The sequence below is a fragment of the Engraulis encrasicolus genome, chromosome 4 (genome assembly GCF_034702125.1).
Source record: "Engraulis encrasicolus isolate BLACKSEA-1 chromosome 4, IST_EnEncr_1.0, whole genome shotgun sequence".
In the NCBI taxonomy this organism is placed as follows: Eukaryota; Metazoa; Chordata; class Actinopteri; order Clupeiformes; family Engraulidae; genus Engraulis; species Engraulis encrasicolus.
In genome coordinates, this window is record NC_085860.1 from 26,518,736 (window position 1) to 26,543,330 (window position 24,595).

The 24,595-nt window shown below is 42.8% G+C and overlaps 1 protein-coding gene across 1 annotated transcript in view; it reads right to left on the reverse strand.

The window, feature by feature from the left end:
- grm8b (glutamate receptor, metabotropic 8b) overlaps positions 1-24,595 on the reverse strand; it is a 73,695-nt gene that overhangs the window by 25,744 nt on the left and 23,356 nt on the right. Inside the window, exons 2-5 of the mRNA XM_063197017.1 lie at positions 23,081-23,297; positions 4,240-4,375; positions 3,210-3,364; positions 2,356-2,499 (exon numbers count right to left, since the gene is read on the reverse strand). Coding sequence (XP_063053087.1) covers positions 2,356-2,499; positions 3,210-3,364; positions 4,240-4,375; positions 23,081-23,297 — 652 coding nt within the window. The remainder of the gene's footprint in view (positions 1-2,355; positions 2,500-3,209; positions 3,365-4,239; positions 4,376-23,080; positions 23,298-24,595) is intronic.

The following is a 24,595-nucleotide window of genomic DNA, read 5'->3' on the forward strand; positions in this document are numbered from 1 at the left end:
ATATTAAATACATTTTAAAAAAGAAATGGGAAAAAAGCCCATTGAGCAAAACACACCGGCAGTACAGGTATACTGTATCATCTATCGCACATGGCTGGTACCTGTGCCTGTTCCAACACCCTCAGAAATAAAGGTACAGAACTCGTTGCTGTGGCAGTATCTTCAAGGGCAGTACCATTGTGTCACTTGATTGGTACCCCAAAAAAGAGGTGCGTTCAGTTTCTTGCAATGTCGACCAATGTGCATCTGTCACCTCTTTTTTGAGGTACCACCCAAGCGACACAATGGTACTCCCCTTGAGGGTACTGCCACAGCGACGAGTTCTGTACCTTTATTTCTGAGAGTGAATGCTCCACATTAAAAAATCCTATTCTGAGAATTGTAAATGTAAAATTCACTTCTTTGAGTGTCAAGAACTACCCCTGCACAGCCCTATACGTATATGCTCTAAAAAGTACTAAATGCAGCTCTCTAGGTGTTAATTCAACAGTCAAAGAGTTGAGTTAACACTAAATTGATTGAGACCACATATTCTCAAAACAGATTTGAATTAACATAGCAAGTTTTACTGTGCACCAGTGTTAATTTCGTCAACCATGACTATGACTAAAATATTTCGTCAAAGCCCTTTTTTGATTTTCGTCATTTAGACTAAGACTAAGACTAAATTGGGAAGGCAATGACTAAAATATGACTAAAACTAAAATTGATTTTCGTCATTGTGACTAAGACTAAGACTAAATTAAAAAAAAAACGGACTAAATTAACACTGGTGTATAATACAATAGAGAAAAAGAGAAGCAGTGTGTGAAGAAGTTTCATTCTGCACAGTGTGATACATGTTAAAAAGAGAAGCAGTGCGCGGAGAAGGTTTATTCTGTCCAGTCAATGATATATGTTAAAAAGAGAAGCAGTGTGTGGAGAAGTTCTATTATGTACAGTGTTGACTAAAATGACTAAAAATTGACTAAGACTAAAATTGATTTTCGTCATTTAGACAAAGACTAAGACTAAATTGGGAAGGCAATGACTAAAATATGACTAAGACTAAAATTGATTTTCGTCATTGTGACTAAGACTACGACTAAATAAAAAAAACCTGACAAAATTAACACTGCTGTGCACATAGGAGATCTATTGATTAGGGTTTTCTGGCAGACATTAGAGACCAGGTGCAGCAAGATCACATCGACTGCACGAGCCATCAATTGGCTCGAGGTAATACAACACAATAACAATAGAGCGCGAGTATCCCTCGGGCTCAAATGTATGTCTATGCAATCAGAAGAGCCTGAAGCAATAAGGTACACCATACATGTGTAATTGAATGACAGTCAATGCCTTTGAGGGGGTCACGTCAAATTTATACACAGAATCTATGCTTGAGACACTGTAAACATTTTACAGTCTGGCCAGAATAGATAGGCTGCTGTAGGTGCAATATGTTAGCTGTCTTTTTTCAAACTACAACAGCTTGCAATGGGATAGAACTAAGACCAATTAAAGCAATTAATATACAGTATAATACATATAATTAATTTGTTTCCCAGCGAGATTTGAATACCCTCCTCCACATTTCTGAAAAAGAAGGACTCTGCCAATGTTATATATTATTTCTCTTTTCACTGTCAGAGACACATTCAGCAAATATTACAGTCACCCTCCATGCTACTATTCCATGCTTTTCCCTTTTCGCATAGGCCTACTGGTGCCGAACAAACCGTTAGCCCATTATTATCATAGATGCTTTCACATCCACAGAGCTCTATCTACCCTTTTTTTGGGGAGTAAAATGAAGAGGGATGATAATCAGGCCGGCTTGTCTGCCAGCTTGCTTTTAGGAGAGTGATGCATCAAGCGACGTGTTTGAGAGGAAAGCCAATTTGGGAGCTGTAATGACAACAATGTAATTATATCCATTTTGTCAAAGCCGTACAGCTGGGGCGATGGCAAGTGGCATGTGGAAGAAAAGAGAGAAAAGAGGGGCTTTCTGAGAGCAGTGCTGTAGCAACAGCAGCAGCAGCAGCAGCAGAGCTGGATCACACAACACATAACGTGCAAACTACAGGGGAAGAGAATCACACACAAAATGACAGACGCTTCGCACACAAATACACACACACATGCATGCAGGCACACACACACACACACACACACACACGCATGCACACACGCATGCACAAATGCACGCACGAACACACAAATGCACCCACACAATGCATGCAGGCACGCACGCACGCACACACATGCACGCACGCACACACACCTACAAAGGAACCTGTCAAAGGAAAATTACCATGTTTCATTTCGCCCATAAAATATACCATAACAACAAAGAGAAAACAACAATCTCACCTGTGCATTTCTTTAGAGTACCGGTAAACTGCCGTTTAGGATTCATCCCCAACTTGCAGTCGAAGTTTTCCTCCCAGAATTCAGCAAACCAAACATTCCGCCGGTTGTTGGACAAAGAGCGGCTCCTGAAGTACCTGTCAAATGCTGAAGAATGAAGAATAACATTTAATCACGTCCTTTATGAAGCCACATTTATCAGTTCATATGTAATTAGTTGTATTGTACATATCATGGAGATGATACCAATGGAGATGGTGTGCTCTGTATAATTTTGTGACCAATGTGGAGTAATGTTATGTACAGTGTTCTGGGACCATGTCCATTGAGATATTATACTTTATTGTAAATTTAATATAGATTAAATATTAATATAGGTTAATATACTATATTTCAGTTTAGGAGATGGCACATAGGGTTTCTCCTCATTCACAGTCTGGTTTAGACAGACAATGATAAAGGAGAGAGGATGGAGAGGTGAAGGAGGGGGGGATAAGAAGGGGAAGGAGGACAACAAATAATGAGCAAGACAGAAATCAGCGAGATCTATTTTTGAAAGACAGAATCTATAGCTGAGATATAATATAATTTTTTTCAGTTAGTCAAATAATCAGTTAGTCAGCCTGCCTTTCAGTCTGTCTGTCTGTCTGTCTGTCTGTCTGCCCATCCAACCAGGCCATCCATGTTTGAGTGAGTGAATGGCCGAGTCCGTCTCTCCGTCTATCCGTCTGTCTGTTTGTCTGTCTGTCTGTCTGTCTGTCTGTCTGTCTGTCTGTCTGTCTGTCTGTCTGTCTGTCTGTCTGTCTGTCTGTCTGTCTGTCTGTCTGTCGGTCGGTGAGTCTGTCTGTGCCACCCACCCGAGACGGACGCTCTCTTGGGCAGGATGGTGATGGCTCCGTGAGCTACATCCTCCTGGTTGAGCACTGGGGACACTTTGGACCCCCAGCTGTCAGAGCCCAGCCACAGGAAGTGACCCGTCAGGTTGTTGCGCTTTGCAGCTTCCAGGACACGCCTACAGGAGGGAAGGAACGTATGAAGGACGAAAGGGAGGATGGAAGAAAAGAAGAGAGGAAGGAAGGAATGATGGAAGAGAAAAGGGAAAATATACAGTCACAATTAATTTTGATCTGATAAAATTGTTTCCCTAGATGGGTGGAGATTAAACAAATCTATTGGGGTTTTTTCTTGTGAAGATGAAGGTTATGGCATGGTTTGACAAAAAGGAACTGAATTTCAGCAAATAATCTGTCTGTGGGTGGACTACACAAATAAAATGTTTCTGCAAGAAAGACTTTCTCATTTTGCAGCCTTGGAAAGCTGCTTCACAACCAATAAAACTCAAATGATGCAAGCCAGTGTATGAATGCCATTGAGGCTTTTCAGAGCCACAGCTTGTATGTGCAGTAGACTACAGTATCTACTCACAGTATTTAGCAGACATCAGTTCTCCATTTGTGTACAACGTGTGTATACAGTAGAAAGGACAAACATTAAACACCACAATGCTATTTACACACATTCACAAGGACATATTACTGCATGGTCCTACTGGGCCAAGGACCAGCGGCCCAAGAGCCAAGGGCCTGAAGCCCAAGCCTTCATGCTACAAAAAACATTTTGGGCGGTGAAAACCCCAAACCCCTAACAAAACATCTACACTTCTGTATATACCTAAAACTATTGGAACCTCATGAACCTCGTGGGTGGGGGGGCTTTCTTGTTTTCTGGCCCAGGGCCCCATAGAGTCATAATCCGTTCCTGCGCATGCACACGATGATAACGTATAGCACAGTGTAGTAACAGAACTCAACGCTCCCTAGCTAATTGTGCATTTGTGTGTCGAGCAATCCCAAACATGAATACAGTGGCAGGTGTAACGCGCAGCACCTGATATCATCCTCATTAGCGAACATGATGACTGCACGTGCGCTGGGGGTCTCCAGAAGGCGGGAGACGAGCCTGTCAAACTCCCCCCTCACAGGCTCCCTAGGGATCCGCTGGGACTGGGCCACGCACACCACACCTGCCAGAGGAGAGGAGAGGAGAGGAGAGGAGAAGAGAGGAGAGGGGGATGAAGAGGAGGAGAGGAGAGGAGAGGAGAGGAGAGGGGAGGAGAGGAGAGGAGAGGAGAGGGGGATGAGGAGAGGAGAGGAGAGGAGAGAAGTGGAGTGGAGAGGAGAGGAGAGGAGAGGAGAGGAGAGGAGAGGAGAGGGGAGAAGAGGAGAGGAGATGGGAGGGGAGGAGACGGGGATGAAGAGGAGGAGAGCGATGAATGAGAGAGGAGAGGAGAGGAGAGAAGTGGAGAGGAAAGGGGGATGAAGAAGAGGAGAGGAGAGGAGAGGAGAGGGGGATGAGGAGAGGAGAGGAGAGTAGATGGGAGGGGAGGAGACGGGGATGAAGAGGAGGAGAGCAATGAAGGAGAGAGGAGAGGAGAGGAGAGGAGAGGAGAGGAGAGGAGAGGAGAGAAGTGGAGAGGAAAGGGGGATGAAGAAGAGGAGAGATGAAGGAGAGGGGGATGAGAAGAAAAAAGGACAACAAATCACGAGCATGAGAGAAATCAACAAGGGTTTTTTTGACAGACAGAAGGTCAAAGGGGTTAATAATGATGGAGAAGTGTTGGGGAAATCAGGTGTGTGTGTCTGTGTGTGTGTGTGTGTGTGTGTGTGTGTGTGTGTGTGTGTGTGTGTGTGTGTGTGTGTGTGTGTGTGTGTGTGTGTGTGTGAGAGAGAGAGAGAGAGAGAGAGAGAGAGATAGAGATAGAGATAGAGAGAGGGAGAGAGAGAGAGGGAGAGGGGGGGGGGGCGTGACAGGAGAAGTTGAAAAGACCATACATCGTGTGAATTCGACAGGATGTAAATTAACTATTTATTTTGATTGTGCCCCTGCTCTCTCTCTATCATTTCTGATCTGTCCTTGTCTACCCTGAGGCATTCCCAGTGGGTCAGTGTGATTTAAAAAAGATTGCGGAGTTAATAAACCAATACATTAAGCTGAAAACAAGTGGTTAACACTTAGTCACATCTTAATATAGCAGTCTTAAAATAGCTGAAAACCAATTAATTAAACGTGGCACAAAGCAACATAAAAGCAAAACTGTTTGTCAACATAGATAAAACACACAAGGGATAGGGAATTAAAATGATTGCCCTGAACAATTCCCACGACAGGTCTTTGATGAATATGCAGTTATCTATTTAAATAATAAACATCTGCATGTGAAGGTGGAAATAATTAGCTGTGCAGCACACTAGATCAATTGATAAACATAACTGACTAGATAATGGGTATATATTTTAAACTGGGTAACCTCAACAAAATTTTATTCTGAGGATATAAACACAAACACTATTTATACAGTAAGTGTTACACTAATTGCATGGGGTAGACTAGGGGTTCCCAAACTTTACTATGACGAGGATCCCCACATACTGTAGGTTACTGTTATATTCCAGCCAAGGCCCACCTGACATGGGTCATGCCACACTTTTTTTTTCTGTGCCCCTGCTTTTACAACTAAATAGAGTTGGTGCATTCCTTGACCCATTCAAGTAGTACAGAAATCATCATATTTATAAACAGAGTAAAGAAGCAAATTATAGCATAGACAGTCACAGTCCTCCATCAGTCAACCCTTTCCATATCATGCCCAAACAGCAAGTAGCGTGTGGACATAATGTATATAGGCTAATTCTCCAATAGTCCTGCAGTAATCTAGGTGTGTGATGCAGTGCCCCATTGGGATTGTTAGGTTTATTATTGGTTTAGTTTAGTTATTCAATTTCTTTCATTAGTAATTTTGTTTCGCTATACCTGCCAACCTGCCACGGCTGCCCTGGCATCCCCTCGTGCCTCACGGGGGTTCCCGGCCCCCACTTTGAAAAAACACTGGGGTAGACTACTACTATGTTAAAGCTTCACTTTTTATACCCTCTGTTCTAACACTTGTTAGAGTTGTGACATCTCAAAGGATCATGCTGCAACTTTTCTCACTGATATCCATCGATAGGCCTATATATAGACCCAAAAAAGAAGAAAAAATGTCAAACCACAAGTGCCTCAGCTCTGCCCTGTGTGATAAGACTAGGACAGGATGGATGGATGGATGGATGGATGGATGGATGGATGGATGGATGGATGGAGGGGTGGATACATAAATAGTTCAAAATAAGCCCCACTGTGAGAAGCCTTAGAAGTAGGGAAACACTAACTGACAACTGCAGTCTTCTCTATTGACACCCAGGGTCCATTTTGAAAGATATAGCCAGTGCAGAGTAATTAAAAGCCAGAGTTCATTCAGTGTAGAACAGTAATTAAATAAAGATAAACGAGTGATTGCTCCTTTGTTCACCAGACACAATGTTTTGATGGCTAGGTTACAGATTGTAGCACGTGTTTTTCTTCAGTTAATCATGTGCTTTAGCAGGGAGTATTAATTTTCCGATGTTATCTGTGTAGCTTACAAAGAGGATAACATTGCACTGCACAGAGACAAACCGACTGACTGACAGGCAGGGGAAGACTGCAGCAAGAAATACACAAACTGCAATATGGGTCTATCTACCCAGTGTACAAAGAGAGGGCATGTGTGTGTCTGTGTTTGCATAGGCTACATTTTAATGTTGTCTTGCCTATTTATTCTTTTTGTTATATCTTATTATATTTTATTTAAATATTTTAATCATTTTAGTAGCCTATTTTAAGTTGCAGCCCTAATGTAGTTATTCTTTAACAACTTAACAAACAACACCTGACGTTTATGAATACATGAAACTCTACTGTGTCAGTGAGACAATCTATAGGCAATATGACAATTATAGACATCAAGTACATGCAATTAAAAGTCCCGGAGGTGGTTCAAATGGCTAGAGTACTGACTGTCACACGGGGAGCCAGGTTTGATTTCCTATCCTCCCCTTTCTCACACTCTCATTACTTTCTTGTCTCCTCTCAAAACTGTCATACAAAGACAAGAACAGACCAAAATGGCATTAAAAAGGGATGTATGTTTTTCAAACTTAAATGTGCCAAACCTATCCTCTAACTCCCGCAGTTAACCTTCCTTTGCTCTCCATTGCTACTATGCTTCTCGGTCAAGTGTTGCATTACATTGTTACCTCCGCCAAGGAAGTTATGTTTTCGGTTGCATTGGTTTGTTTGTTTTTTGTCTGTTTGTGTGCTTGTCTGTCAGCAGGATAACTCAAAAAGGTCTGAACAGAGTTTGATGAAATTGTGTGTTGTTGAAAATGACAAAAGGAACAAGTGATTAAATTTTCTGGATCATGATCTGGATCCAGGATTTTTTGCAAACGATTCTTCTCCATTGCGGGATAGGGCGAATTTTGACATTTCAGTTTCTAACTCCACGTGTCACCTCTATATAGGAATGTGTTGTAAAGATTGTTATAGATGTGTGTATATAGGATGATGATAATGGGGATGGTGATGGTGATCGTGAGGACGATGATGATGATGATGATGATGATGATGATGATAATGATGATTGTTTAGTTTATTGGTTTATTTAACAGGGGCCATGTACAGGACAACTCCAGTAATAGAGTCAGCTACAAAGCTAGTTTGCATCTGTGGTCCCAATGATGATGATGATGATGATGTAATGCACCTGTCTGAAGTGAAATTCCTCAGCCGTTGCACAGACGTACAGTATAAAGGAGCTTCTGATTTGAATGCTTCTCATACTGTTCTTTTTTTAACCAACATGTCAAAATCATTGCAAATTTAGCCAGACCCAGCTTATGACTGATCCTCATGTTAATGTGTTTTCTTCAAACCGACTTGTGTACACATGAGCTCTGGATCAAGATGAAACCCATGCCTGGTTGGCAGTCAGGCAAACATTCCATTCAATCCTCCCAGGAGTGTACACATGAAAGGAATGGTGAAGTATAAGGCATAATGTCATTTTAGCTCTTCATGCAGGGCTGGACTGGCCATCTGGCATATCGGGCATTTCCGGGTGGGCCACGCACCCTCATGGGCCCCTATTTTCAGAAATGTAAAAAACCCAAAAAAACATAGAAAAACATATTCTGAAAATAGGGCCCCACGAGGGTGCAGGGCCCACCGGTGAGTCAGTTCTGCGCCGTTAATTATGAGGGGCCCCTTTAAGCCAAAAGTGCCCGGTCCCTATTTCTCCTCCAAGACCAGCCCTGTCTTCAAGTGCATCATGTTCACCAGCTCTTCACGTGTTAGGCAGGCAGGCACATTGCAGAAACTACACACCTGTCACACTGTCATCACATTTTCCCATGTGAGAATCTCTAAGGTGCCAAACAACGAGTAAAATTACTAATGTGCAAATGAGTTTAAATATGTGAAATGGCCTTGACTTTGAACACCATTATGATTATACCTGAACATGTTAACTCGAGATTTTTAACGTGCTGTGGTGAGAGGTGACCTTTAGTGATTTCAAAGTTGTTATTACAAGGTTCTTTAGCGGCTTCTCTGTCACTGTCTGTTGATAGAGACAATGATATAAAACCTGTTTCCTAACAGTCTTCTCTTTTATTTATGGCTGTTAAAGCTGCTCAATTTGTTTCCATTTGGGCTCAACAGATGTTCCTTTGAACGTAGACAACTATTAGAACATATGCCTTTGTTGTGAATGGATGTTCTTTTGAAGGTAGGCAAATATTGGAAACATGCCTTTTTTGTGGTGAATACATCTGGTCACAGCATCAATATACATACGGGTATGGTCTGCTGGAAAGGAGGAGAAGACCTCCTTTCCAGAAATAAAGCCCTCAGTGCAACCATGAATCAGCTTGGTTGAAGACCTCCACCATGAACACAAAAGGTGAGACTGCAGCCTGCCATAATCCCTCTGTCTAGATGTTGCCATGGTGCCATGTTCTCATATGTTGTCAGGCATAGAACAGCTAAAATGTGTGTGTGTGTGTGTGTGTGTGTGTGTGTGTGTGTGTGTGTGTGTGTGTGTGTGTGTGTGTGTGTGTGTGTGTGTGTGTGTGTGTGTGTGTGTGTGTGTGTGTGTGTGCGCGCGCGCGTGCGTGCATGCCTATTTATGTACATAATGCTGTATACTTCTTGAAAATCAGATTTCAGGTGATTCTTAAGGGATGCTGAAGAAATACAACTGCTAGCCATAGGAGAGTGCATGAGGTATGGTTCCACTGGTGTGTATAACTATAATAATAAATAAAGTTCCTGCACAGTGCTTCACCATACGTTTTTAATACACAAAGACTCAACCTAAATGGGTTACCCTCAGGCAAACAGAGGGAGACATTACATTACATTTGGCAGACGCTTTATAACCAAAGCGACTTTCAAAAGAGGACATAATCAAGCCAACATCACAAGCAAATACAAAGTGCACAGGAAATATACAGAACAACCAGTGCAGTTGCAAAGAGGGTTTCTTTTTTTTTTTTTTTTTAAGATCAAATAAAGAGTAAATAAAGAGTAAATAACGAGTACACACACAACACACACACAAACACATACACACACACACACACACACACACACACACACACACACACACAAACTAAACTAGACATCATGTCAAGAGTCTCCCCTGGGGCTAGGCCAGGTCAAGCATTAGTCTAGTAGATACTCTCGAAAGAGGAAGGTCTTTACTTGTTTCTTGAAGGCTGCAAGAGATGTGCTTAGTCTTGCTGCCTCTTGGAGACCTTTCCACCACTTGGGTACAACAACGCAGAACAATCTTGACTGGGAGTACCTAGAGCGACTGGATGGCAGAGCCAGACGGCTTGTGCTGGATGAGCGCAGTTCTCTTCCAGAAACATAAGGCATTAGTAGGTCCTTCAGATACGCTGGGGCCGTTCCTGTGACGGTTTTGTAGGCAAGGGTCAATGCCTTGTGCTTGATCCGGGCGGCGATCGGTAGCCAGTGCAACTCAATAAATAGAGGAGTAACATGGGTCCTTTTGGGTTGATTGAATATCAACCGTGCTGCCGCATTTTGGATCATCTGCAGAGGTTTAAGCGCAAAAGCAGGTAGACCTGTCATGAGTGAGTTGCAGTAGTCAACGCGGGACAGGACCGTGGCCTGGACCATTCGTTGTGTAGAATACTGTGTCAGTTCAGGTCTGATATTCCGTACGTTGGACATCTGGAATCGACAGGTCCGGGTGACTGAGTTGATGTAGTTGGAGCATGACAGCTCATCATCAATCATGATGCCAAGGTATTTGGCGACTTTGTTTGGGGTCACGATGGTGCAGCCTATCTTGAGGTTGATGTTGTGACTGAGCGACTCTTTAGCTGGGATCACCAGGAGCTCTGTCTTGGACAGGTTCAGCTGTAGGTGGTGGTCCTTCATCCATTTTGACAAGTCGGTGAGGCAGGCAGAGATGCTCGCCGAAACCGCGGTGTCCTCTGGACAGAACGACAGGTACATCTGGGTGTCATCAGCATAGCAGTGGTAGGAGAACCCATGTGTTTGAATGACACGTCGCAGGGAGGAGGTGTATATTGCAAACAGAAGGGGTCCCAGCACTGATCCTTGGGGCATGCCTGTGGAGAGGGTGTGAGTCGTTGACAGTTTTCCTTGCTATGACACACTGAAGGTGCGTCCAGATAGGTAGGAGTTGAACCATGAGTGGACAACGCCAGTGATTCCCATGGCCGTGAGTATCCTCAGGAGGATCTTGTGGTTGACTGTGTCAAAGGCTTCAGACAGGTCTAGTAGGATGAGGACCGAGGATAGTCCTTCCGTTCTTGCAGTCCTTAGAGCTTCAGTCACTGAGAGTAACGCAGTTTCAGTTGAGTGTCCACTTCTGAAACCAAATTGTTTTGGGTCCAGTAATCTGTTCTGGTTTAGGAAGTTGGTGACCTGCTTTGCAACTGCCCTTTCTAGCGTCTTGGATAGGAAGGGAAGCAGTGAGCCCGGTCTGTAGTTTTCTACAAGAGCAGGGTTCAGTGTAGGCGTCTTCAGTAGTGGTGTCACCTTTGCTTGTTTGAAGGCGGAGGGGACAGTGCCAGAGGAGAGTGAGGAGTTCATGATGGATGTGATCGCTGGGACCACTGTTTGGGCAATGTCTTGAAGAAGGTTCGTGGGCACTGGGTCTAGTAGGCAAGTAGTGGGACGGCTTCTTGTGATGAGTTTGGAAACGTCTTCTTCAGAGAGTAGAGTGAATTCATGAAGTGTTGCAGGAGTCAGCATGTTTGCCAGGGGGGTATCTTCTGGGAGGGAGGGCGGCTCACAGAATTGCTTGCTAATATTTGCCGTCTTTTCCGTGAAAAAGGTGGCAAAGTTGTCTGGGTTCAGGTCTGTGGCTGCAGGAGGGGGGGGGGTTGAGCAGTGACTTGAATGTAGAAAACAACTTACGTGGGTCTGTAGTGCTGCTGATCTTGTCGTTGTATTAGTTCGTCTTGGCAGCTGTTACAGAGGCGGAGAAGGAGGCTAGTGGAGATCTAAGTTTTTCGAGGTCAGATGGGTTGCGGGTTTTGCGCCATTTCCTTTCTGCCGCTCTGAGGGTGGTACTTAGAGCTCGGATGGTTTGATGCAATGCACTCAATGCATTTGAGTGAAGGCCATGTACATTAAAAACATATGAGGGATGGAAGTGTGCGCATTTTTTTGTTCTTTGTTTGTTTGAGTTATGTTCAGCTATCTTCAGCAGTCTCCCCAGTTGGGATGTTCATATCACTGCTACTAATGCTACTGCTTTACTTGTCTTATTGCTTTACCTGCTCAGGCCATATAAGTGTGGGTTGTTCACCAGTTTCCACTTTCTTTTTCCAATATATTTGTATACCTTTTTGTACCTTTATTTTTGACAGGAGAGTGGAGGATAGACAGGAAATGAGTGGGGAGAGAGAGACGAGAAGGATTGGCAAATGACCCGGGCCGCTGTTGAGCCAAGGTCGCCGGCGTAGTAACCCAATGCCCTACCGTTAGGTCACGGCAATGCCATGAGTTGCCACTTTGGTTCCAGTAAGGGCACTGTTCTGGGCAGCATAAATACTGAATAGAGGCAGGGATGGATAAAGTTATAAGTCAATGGGCCACTACACAATAGAGAATGCTCTCTTCAACTTTCAAGAGGATGATTTAGCAAAATTGGCTGCTATCTGCATAATCCCCTTCTTTGAGTATTAAGACAGCCCTTGCCCACGGCCAGCACACAGTTGGAACATTTTAGCTGAATAACATTTTAGCTGAATAATTTTAACTATATACTACCTTGCTGAACTATTTTTTTTCAGTTCACTTAAAAAAAGAATGGAGCATAAAGTCGCCATCAAACCTGTATCTAAGTATAGCTGTAGCGCGTTGCCAATCTGCCCTACCATATGCTATGCAAAGAAGCTCCCATCCTCACACTTAAGCAAATCCAGCGTCTCTCTCCCCGAGGCCCTGTCAACTGAAAATTTAATTAGAGGCGTTGAAACCGAAGATTAATTTTACTGCTTCTTGCTATCTGTGATTTTATATATTTATTTGTGCATTCTTTTTTTTGGTCTTTGGTCTCTCTACATCTACGGTGTTGTCTGTATCACATTCCACGTTTTTACTCAATGAGATCTTCCACCCGATGACTGATTTTAGAGGTCGCTTATAAAAAAACAACCAAAAAAACCCCACAGATCCAAAGAAAATGATGTGTCAATGTTTGTGAAACTGCCAAGGATGCAGTGGGAAAGGGGGTTGAAGCCATTTTGTCATGTCACATTCGTCTCTGGTGGCTGGATGTCTAGATGGGCCGTTTGGGGACTGTTGAGCGATGCTGTCTGAAGTGACTCAGTGAGTGTGGACAGTGACCTCATGGCGACGAGGGCAGCCAAAGAAGCAGCTGTAGCGTAATGACAACAAGCATGTTTACTAAAAATATTATTTTGTGCTTATGTGACCTTGATTTGTACCTTGATTGTTTTGTTTATTTTACCGTGTGAACGTGGGCATTAGGATACAGAAACCTGAAAGGCTCCTGTCTGGGGACCAAATTGTAGTCCACAAAAAAATGCGAGGTACTTTTCTTGATCATTTTGTTGTAATTGGTAAAACTATACGTAAGTACAACAACATTTGTTTATTGGTGTCCTTTTGATGAATAAATCTGTACAACACACATCCCAGATGAATAATCTGTGTGTGGGCACACTAACGGGTGACAGTGGAAAAGACTGTTTACTTTGCATAAGAATGTAATGAGACGTTTCAATGCGACTAATGCAGTGAAATCACACTATTTTTCATGTTTCATAAAGATGTACATGTGCGTGCTTGTACGCATGTGTGCATGTGTGTGCCCGCGTCCGCGCGCATGTGTGTGTGTTTGTGTGTGTAAACTGGAAACACAACCACATTGCATTAACTCTCTCTTTCTCCCTCATTCTCCCTCTATCTGTCTGTCTCCATGTGTATATGTGTGTGTACAGTACACACAAACAGTTTAAAACTAGCATTCAGAGTTATTAAACGGCAACATAATACCTCCGGTGATTTATGTACTAATGTTTGCTCAGCCCATAAAAGCATGAATAATTAAGACTGCAGCGTGAAAGGATCCGATTAACTGGGTAAGTCCCTGCAAAGGTAATTGTTTGGTGGAATACTTTTCATTTCATTACCCACCTCAGGGAGTTTTTTTGATACATGTCTGCAATAGAAGAGATGAATAGTTCCACTTTATTTTACAGTCAATGTTATGCATGTGTGTATTTGCATCAAGAAGTGCAAAATAATTGTGTATGAACAAGTACTGTAGCAACATTTAGCATTACAGTATGTAACTAGAAGTGCACTTAGGAAGTGCAGACCTCCGCCAAAGGAAGCTGTTTGATAGAACATTTGACTATGTTACATCCTATTTCAGAAGTTTAGAGAGTAGAGTTAGAAACTGGAATGTAAAAATTCGGCCTTTACTGCAATGGTGAAGAATCTTTTTAAAAATCCTGGATCACCAGCAGAATGTAATCACTTACATTTGTATTCCTTTTGTCATTTACAACAACTCCAAACAGTTTCATCCAAATCCATTGATAACTTTTTGAGTAATCCTGCTGACAAACAAACAAAGAGACATTCAAACAGACAGACAAACGGACAGACAAACAGACAGACAGACAAACCAATGCGACCAAAAACATAACCTCCTTGGTGGAGGTAATACTAATTAACTGTAGAGTCAGAGTAAAAGGGTAAGTGTTATGTATAAACACAGTTCTAGTAAAAAAATAATATAACACATTGCTAGAAATCTAGATGTGCTGTAAAATTAGCCATTAAATAAAGCAAAAGCATAAGAATTCAAATGTTGAAGCAAGTAAGTCAGTAGAGTAGTAGATAGGCAGTTGGCAGATTGTTAGGCTGTTATGTAGGCCTAGTGCGACTGGAGCACATACTGTACCGTGTAGAAAATAGAAGTTTAAATTGCAAGTAGCCTGTGTTGAACAGAGAACAGAACAGTGTACAGTACACAGAGTACAGACCAGTGATGGGTGAAAACATAAGCTCAGTGAACATTTGGTGTCAATCATTCCACCTGCAGAGAGAGGATTTGCCTCATTTTTCTATGCCTTTCCAGACCATCCCAATAATATCAGGAAAGGAAGCTCTTTGGCCACTAGTGTAAATATTCTGAAATATACACATAGAATTGTTGATAAAATCATCACTTATGCGTAGTGACTTTGGCACCTTGACACTTTTGGACATTTTTTCCAGTCTTTGTGTCTTCTTCTGTATTTATGTATGCATTTCCCTCGGGATCAATAAATGATACTCTACTCTCTCTACTACTCTATACTTTGTACAGTATAAGCACCTAAATGCTACATTTGTTGATGATCTAAAGTTGGACTTAACATCCTACACCAATTCACTTGGTTTACCACTGTGATGAAACAATCAAATCCTTGATCGACCACCTGACATTGGGATCGTGGGGCATTATTCCTCAGATGAAAGGAGAGGGCAAGAACAAGAGAGGAGGAATGAGTTTCAGTGTTTCGAGACCTGACATTGGCACCTTGCAAAAATGGGTAAAACTGCACGGGGACTCACTAGTTTCAAACAGGCGAATCAAACGTCGTCGGCAACAAGGACGCGCATCGCTATTGTGACGTAGGCACGTAATAACGCCTCTGGACGAAACAACCTAGAATTTCATCGTCCCGCCTTTTAGTCTCACTAGCCACTTCAGCTGGTCATTTATTGTTGAGGTATGATCCATCTCGGTAGCATAACCTGTTTGTGCCCCTTGTGTTACTATATACCAGTAGGTTCAAGAAAGATTCTTTCGATTGTATTTGCCTGATATACTATGGGAAGTTTCATTTAACACACTAACATAGAACTGATTGTTTTGTTTTCTCACCTCATTTTCTGAGCATTAGATATATCATGGTAAAGAAAATACTTCTGAGAAAGTGCTGACAACAAAACTTTGGCAAATAGAAAGGCGGAATAGCAAGTGACTCTGGAAAACCCCTAACCAAGTTCATAGAAAGTCTTACCAAAGTTATTGTCAAACCCTGCAGTGCTTTAACACTGAAGAAAACCACAGAGAGAGCAACCATCACGTGGACTGAGTGGGGGATGCTAAAGTTGGGTAGCTTCAGCATTCAAGATGTGCTGCCTGTTTGAGACCATTTCTTTGGTTTCACATTTGGTCAAAATCATGTTTTTTCAAATACAGCCTTCTACTTTAAAGTTGTCTGTGCATCTTGAGAGAGAGAGAGAGAGAGAGAGAGAGAGAGAGAGAGAGAGAGAGAGAGAGAGAGAGAGAGAGAGACAGAGACAGAGAGACAGAGACAGACAGACAGACAGACAGACAGACATAAACTGGGCGAGAGAGAGAGAGAAAGAAAGAGAGAGAAAGACTCATAAACACACAGACTGTAAGCCAGACAGACAGACAGAGACTGAGCAATTCACAACTCATAATGAGAATCATTGGAAGCAGAAGCGTTCAAGCAGGCATTGCTGAGCCACTGCAGCGAGTGACACAAGCCAGCATCATCATCTGCCACATGCAATTATCTCCACAGCCATCATCGCCATGACAATGGGAAGGGGATGGAATGGAACAGCCAGCACTGTCAGATGGTGCAGATGCAACCAAGATACAGGTGCACTTGCTCTATATTAGTGTTTCTCAACGGGGGCACTACAGCCCCCCAAGGGGGCATTGGCTAGGCCTAGGGGGCGTTGAGAAGGATACAGCTGAGTGGGGGGGTTAGTTCCCATTGGGGGACATTAGTCTATTTCATTTTCAATACTAATGGGGGCGCTGCCTGGCTTATGATAAGGTCAGGGGGGTTTTGGGAGGCTCATGACGAGGTCAAGAGGGGCGTTTTTTTCTTTAAAAAGGTTGAGAACTACTGCTCTATATTCACAAAGCCTGTGTACCCACACAACTGTATAATGGTAGGGGCGCCTAAGAGAGAAAGTGAGCAGAAGGGGTGCTGTGGTGCAATGTGTTAATGCGGTCGTTTTGGGTAGGGCGTACATCCAAAGTCACTTGTTGCAGGTGCTAGTCAAAAGTGTCAGAGAGTTGAAGAGGGTAGGTCTGCACTCTGCACACTGCGGAATAATCTAAAAAAATAAATAAAGTTTATTAAATTAAAACAGCAACATTTCGATCTTTGGAGCTTATTCCGCAGTGTGCAGACCTACCTTCTTCAGTTATGTGTTAATGCTCCAGATGAACTCACTGCCCATGCGGGAACCAGGTTCAAATCCAGCGAATTCCGGACTGATCTGTCAATCCATCCCTTTCTCTCTCTCGCATTCCACATCATGTCTGGTGTTCACTGTCGTATCTAAAAAAATGGCCAAAATTCTGTTACGAAAAGAAAGTGAGCAGCAGCTGTCGAAGGGTTCCAGGTTCGAATCCCTTAACTGAAGGGAAAGTGTGGATGCACAGTACAAATACAAGTGTTAATATAACTCTAACAGAGTTGAAATGAACCCTGTTTCAGATAAAATTTGGTTCCAATCAAAAATTAGGTTAATTTTACACTTTGGTCAGTGTAACATCTTCAGAGTTAATTCTACTCAATATTGTGTAACGTAAGTACTGTAGCCTATATCAAGAACTGTTAAGAATTAACAGAATTTTGTCCCCCACAATAACTCAATGGAGGGACAGAGTTCAAGAACTGTACCATATGGAACATGTTACTGCAGTTTTACAACTCAAACTAGAATCATTTATCAATAATTGGACACGTACTGTATTGCATCTTCACTTAATATAACTATCCCCTTCGCTCTATTCTCTCCTTTCTTTCTCCTTTTCTCTCTCTGCATATGTCTTTCTTTCTTTCTTTGTTTTCTTTCTTTTCATGTGTTTATGTATCCCCGGTTGAAATAACTTTTTTGGTTTACTTGTTAAATAAGAATGGAGATGTAGTGATGCACTGTATGACTGTGGAATTCAAAATAAAAAGAAGTTAAAAAAAAAAAAGAATTAACAGAATTTTACACTGACCTTTGACTCACTGCTGACTCCACGTTTGACTCTCAACAGTGTCGCAAATATCCTACCTGTCTGAATTTACATGAAAGTTTACTCTGAAAATCTACTGCATCACTCAGAGTAAACTAGATTTTCAGAGTAAACATGACTCTGAAAGTTTACTCTCATCATTTTTAACGATGTGGAGAAATACATATCTTGCCTCCTGTCTTCTCCTTCATTCCCACCCATGGCCCTAAATTAACTTTTTTTCACCACCAGCCAAAATGGCTAGAGGATGTTAACACATAGTCACTAATGGGTCAAAGTGGCTGGTAAGTTGGTGTTTTCTACCAGCGAAATTGAAATTTCACCAGCATTTGGCCAGTTGGCTGGTGCTAATTTAGAGCCCTGATGCCATCCATGGCTAGAGTGCACCAAATTCCACAGTGCAGATTAAGATGGTAAAACCATCACAACCATTTTCCCTCGTATTAATCTGCGGTTCCATTTCCCATCCTTACAATACAGTATGAATGCCTGCACATTTCCCATGTCTCCTTCCTTTCTGTAGCTCTCCCTTTGTCAGCAAGATACAGTATGTGGTGCTTTTATGACTCAAAGAGCCTTGGCAGAAAGGCTTTTTTTCTGGTCTGCTTCAGGGCATTTCTTTGTCAAACTCAATCTGATCTTCTATTGACTGTCTGGGTTCCCACATCACGTGCGTTATTTCTCTCTCTCTCTCTCTCTCTCTCTCTCTCTCTCTCTCTCTCTCTCTCTCTCTCTCTCTCTCTCTCTCTCTCTCTTTCTCTGCAACCTTGGTTCAGTCATTTGAAAATGAAGATTGGTTTCAAACAAAAGCCAGTGGTTTCTGTCCTGACCTGTATTAAGTATTAAGCGACAAAATGTGACTGGCATAGAATGCAGTAATGTGCTATAAAGGGGCGATGATGGATAATGCAAAGCTGCTTTTTAAGATCTACAACTGGCCCATGTAGGGTCAATGAACTAGGCACGTGGGCTACTGTGGTGCAGTGTGTTGATGCACTTGTGCCATTTACCGGCCATATGCCCATGGGTACCCAGATTCGAGCCTGTGCCTACAGTAGGTCATTTTGCAATGCTGCCCTATCTCTCTGCCCTGTCTTCACTGACACTGTCCTGTCTAATAAAGCACCCCCCACCCTTCTAAAATGAATACTGAAAATTAAAAAAAAGTATGCACAATGCTTTAAGCCTTTTGGTCACCGTGGACAGAGAACCACAAGGAAAAATGACACAAGAAAGTTTCTTGGTTTGCATGTCATTATATGAAACACTACTGCTATGGACTACGAATGTTATTTGAGTTATTATGCATGCAGGGGCACACACACACACACACACACACACACACACACACACACACACACACACACACACACACACACACACACACACACACACACACACACACAGAGTTATAATAAAAGTGTTACCATTGTGCCTTTAAAAATAGAGATTCGGATGCAGTCGTGCCAAGTGCCCTAGGCACACTCATTAAAAGTCACTGGTCTGCAGAGCTGATCAAAGTAAAAAATCCAGTTCGTGATTTCAGTCTGAAAAACACAAAAGCTTGTGTTGTGCTGCTCATACAAAAAATTATATAACACCACCACATATTACACCGATGCCAGTGTTATACAATTAACTGTCTTTTAAGTCAGAAACTTTCATGGACTTCATAAGAATCCGTTTTCCTTTTTGCCTAAATTTACCGGCATTTTAAAGTAAAGCATGAAAGCAAGCAGTGGAAAAAAGAATATGAGGATGTGCCATTGTGGAACCCTCAAGGGACGGATATACAGTTGGCTGCACTGCTTTGTGTGTGTGTGTGTGTGTGTGTGTGTGTGTGTGTGTGTGTGTGTGTGTGTGTGTGTGTGTGTGTGTGTGTGTGTGTGTGTGTGTGTGTGTGTGTGTGTGTGTGTGTGTGTGTGTGTGTGTGTGTGTGTGTGTGTGTGTGTGTGTGTGTTAATGTATGTGTGTATGTGTGTGCGTGAGTGTGTTGTGAGGAGATTTAATTCTTTGCTAGGCAGGCAGCCAGGCAGGCGGGCAGCTCATAGGGAATGGAAGGGCCAGACTAACAAGCCGACAGACTTCAGGAACTTCATTCCATTCCAATACATTGCACTGCATTTAGCTCATGCCCCTGCCCAGCGCCAATCGCAGTGAGCTACTGTAGGAACAGCTAAAATACAATCCCCCCCTGGAGCAAAAAGGGGCTTAGATGCCTTGCACCAGGGGGAAGATGAGGCATGGGAGACAGGTGGAGGATAGAGGTGGTTATTTTCTTTCTCGAGCCACATTCTTGTCTACCTATACGTAGTAGTACAATCGAGCCTGGAGCCTTACAGATCCAGGGTTTGAGCTGTTACAGGAATGCCAGTCATGCTTTCACCTGCCTCTCATGAACCTCTAACACAGGGGTGGGGAACCTATGTCTCGAGGGCCATTTCATTTACAGCCCTTGAGTCCGTTTTATCCTTAGGAATCTTAGAAATTACATCTTTAATACAAATACAATGAAGTTATATTCAGGGGACCTAGAGAAGGTGGGGTCTGTTTTAAAGAAGGCTGCCTTTAATATAGGCCTAAAGTACAGAAGGAAATCCTGATTTGTGTTCATAGTACGGCCCTCCAAGGATTTTTATGGCCTTTGGGGGAATTTGAAGTGGCCCCTCGAATGAAAAAGGTTCCCCACCCCTGCTCTAAAGGTAGTCTCAAACTACATGACTATTATTCTCAGCCGAAACTCCCGCCCCCCTCGCGATAATCGGTGGAACACTACCCCAAGGACCATATCAAGCGATTGTTGGGAAAGTTCCCTTTGTCGTGTGCGATACTCTAAGATGAATTTTGGCGGTTTAAACAGTCGCAGACTGCAAATCGCAGATGTGTAACGTGTGATATTTACGACTAAAAATAAATTGTTGGGTATTGTGTTCATGTTTACGATTGGAGATAAGATTGCGATTCTCTTTAAGTGTGCAGCACAACAGGATGTCAAAATCGGATACGATTTAAAAAGTTGTGTGCGATTTAAAGTTGTGGCCAGATTTAAGCTACTACCAGATTTCTATTCAACTATTTCCAACTACATTCTGTTCTACTCTTCAGGAATCCAACTGATGAGAGTGTGTCAAAATAATGGGGTGAAAAGTGGCGCTGAGGTATTTAAAAAAAATATTTGATTATTTGATAGCTGGGGGGGGGTTATGGAGGGACATGGTGTTACGCTCTATCTAGAGTATTATCTTCATTTCATTAGCAGTAAGTAGTGAGCACAACATCTTTGTGGACATTTGTAGAGTCAGACCATTCTGCTTGACTGAGATTATTCAGACATTCTTATTTACCAGGCCTCTGGGGAAGCAGAAGAAATCCTTTTTAATTGGTACAGACTTTTTGGCACCTCATGACAGCCATGCATGCACAGATAGGCTACTTTGTTTCTGTAGTTGTGAACATGGTAAGAATACTACACCCATGAGGGCAAAATAGAAGCTACACAGTGTATCCCCAAGCCAGGGCAGGGAAATTGTAAGTTGTCCTTTGTGGTTGTAATTAGGATGGATGGTCATTCAGCATAGTTGAATAATAAGTGATGGGAGTGTGTCGGTTGAAATAGGCTAGAGGTTCAAACTTCAGGCTGTACTGAAGTAGTAGATGTGCCCTCACCAACTCACAAGCCTCTGGTCATGACATATGCAGTTAGACTGACTATAAGTTTGGCTATGCATTTCAAATATTGATGTCACTCCTTTCTGTTAACTGACTGGGCAGGCTGTAGAGATTCTCTCCGATAAAAACCATGTCAACGGAGGAGCACAGGCGAACTCAAGTCTCCACACAAAATGAAATGACATCCTATGGCAGGGGCTGGTTATAATCATACAATCTGTTCCCGTGGGTGAGTAAGATAAGATGTCAGCCGCCAGCCTGGCGTAGAAAAGGCTCTTATGGTCCACATAATTTCACATCAGTAAACCTTCGACTAACTTTGCGATAACATGGGCGCACCATAATGAGTTTTACAACGGCCTACCCAGCTGTTTATCTCTTCCTCCTCTCTCCTCTTTGAATTCTAAAACTCAAATAAGCATAATTAATGTGCATAATCTCATCTTCCTAGACTTGAGAGGGAAAAGGGATATGATAGAAATTCAGAAGACCATTTCATCCTCATCGTCTCCCACACACACACACACACACACACACACACACACACCCTCACACACACACACCCACACACCCTCCTCCACACTCTTCTCTTCTCCAGCAGCCCGCTCTTCAAAAGACACACACTTCAATTTCCTCCTTCGCTGATAAATCACTCTGTGATGTGAGCGCGATCAGCCCTAATTGTATTGTGACAAATCACTATGAGAGTCGCCTGTTTGGAGAGACTATTAATATCGGCCCGCGATGGAAAGCACGCTCCTTCTCTCAAACGGCAAAAAGCACTAGTTCTACACAACAACACCTCATAGACAAACAAAGCAGGAAAAATACCAAGACAGGAATAATACTATAAACTGTACACATAAACTTATACTGTAATTATATAGAGTATATATAGATATAATTTCAGTTAGCTCAAATTCTCTTTCAGTTGTGAATTCGGCTGTTTTACAGTCAGCTGTGAATTCTGAATTCTAGAAGTGTACAATGTACGTAGGACTGTATTAAGACACTGGTATCCCCAGACACTACACCTCGAGGTGCCCCCCGTTATGAACAATATTTGTAAAACTTGTGTCATGTACTACTGCACTTGTGCATGCCACAATGCGGAAACATCAAAGAAACACTTGTGGTGTGTTACATGCTGTTTTAAGTAAGCGTCCAGATGGAATAAAAATTTGCCCTCCTGTCCCTCACAGTCAGAGCAGCAAGGAATGATGTAACCTGCCATGTGATTGACATACGTACTGAAATGTGAGTAATATTACATTTGAATTGCAAGTAGTTGTTTTTACAGTGCACATATGGTCACCTCTTTTGTGCAGTGCGTGTCATGCTTTTTTGTCTGCAAGTTGACGCTGTTAGCTCACATCCAGATACACATACACAGACATAAAGACACACACACACTTACACATTTACACACTTACACACACATACTACATGTATGTACACACCTGTGCGCACACACACACACACACACACACAAAACATGCACGCACCCACACAGACACGCACGCACACATACACACACATACACACACATACACACACAATCACTCTTACTCACTCACTCACTCACTCACTCACCTGACTCGCGTGACAGCTGCAGGAAGGCCTCCACACCACTCTCCCCATACGAGCCTTCCGATGCCAGCGTGGACACGTAGGTCCAGCCCAGTGCCATGGCGACGTCCAGCATGGCCTGAGCCTGGAAGGTGTCGGGCGGCACCACCCTTGAGAAGAACTCATACCGCCCGTCATCACTCAGCTCTGGGGCCGTGGAGGCATAGCTGATCTGAGGGATCTGGATGAGGGAGGAAACAAACAGGTATTGGATTTATAGCAATTTTATTTTTAAAGGTGCGCCGTGTAAGATGGTGACCAAAGTAGGTATTGCAACTATGCTGCTCGTTGAAACTGTGCTGTCTACTGCTACATTTGACCTTTTCATGAATGTTTACTAAGGGCGGAATTCTCCCACCCGCTTAAGTAAAAAAAAGCGTGCAACAGCGCCTCCGAGCTTACTCAAGCCTGTGAGTAAACGGGGCTTACGCGCGATTTCATCACTTGCGCACTTTGGGTGGGGCCAGGTCAAAATCAGGGAGTTCCCCATGTTAATCAATCCTAAGCGGATTCTCCCGTCCACTTAAGCGTGTTTGCCTTTACGCGCATCAAAGGGCTGTAGTAAGGTCAAGCGCCACTATGAGGTAAAATGTAATATTGCATTTGATGCTCGCTTGGCTCGCATTTTGAACATGTTACACGGTATGCTTTGTTGATGTTCCTTACCGTCCGCGTGAGTCCAAATCGAAATTCATTCACAGTTCCACATAAACGTCCTACATTAATTGTGACGAAATATGACCAGCTGCCCAGAGCTCATAGCGGTGAACTTACAAACAAAAGCAGGTAATTAATTAATCAGTATGAGGATCATCATGTTGTCTCCACAGACGGTAACCAAAACCAAAAACACCTAGTTGCACCATGCACAAGTAGGCTATTGACAAGGCACGTCAGACTAAAGACCGTTGTTCCAGTCGTCCTAACAGACACCCAAAGTATGCCTATTCAAAAACAACCTTCACCATTTTTACTATGTTGTAGCCACGACGTTAAGTAAAGGGTTTTTTTATTTCAACTCCTCCACTTTTGCGTTTTAATGTGAACTCGTGCATATGTGCATGTAACCTATTAAACTTTCTGAACTGATGCCCGACATACAAAACCACCACATACTGAGGTAGGCTACATGTTGTCCTATCTGTTTTTGTAAGGCAGAAAATATTTCCTGAATGTCATTACAGCTAAACGTAAAAGGTAGGCCTACATATCAGAGCATGTCTTTGGCATTTCGCTTCTGGTCTCTATTACACCCCATCAGCTGCGCGTTTAAGTCCTGGCTTGGCATTGCATGCCCATGTCCAATTGATGTCCATGTCTGCGACAAAATATAAAGTCTCCGTTTTTTCATGACGACCGATTTCCTTGTTCATTCTTCAGCATGCATGTAGCCTAAGTGTAATGTGCTGACGGACAGCTGAGATCCACATATTTCCAATTATTTTAACGTTGTTGTACAGAGAAGCGGAGAAACACTTT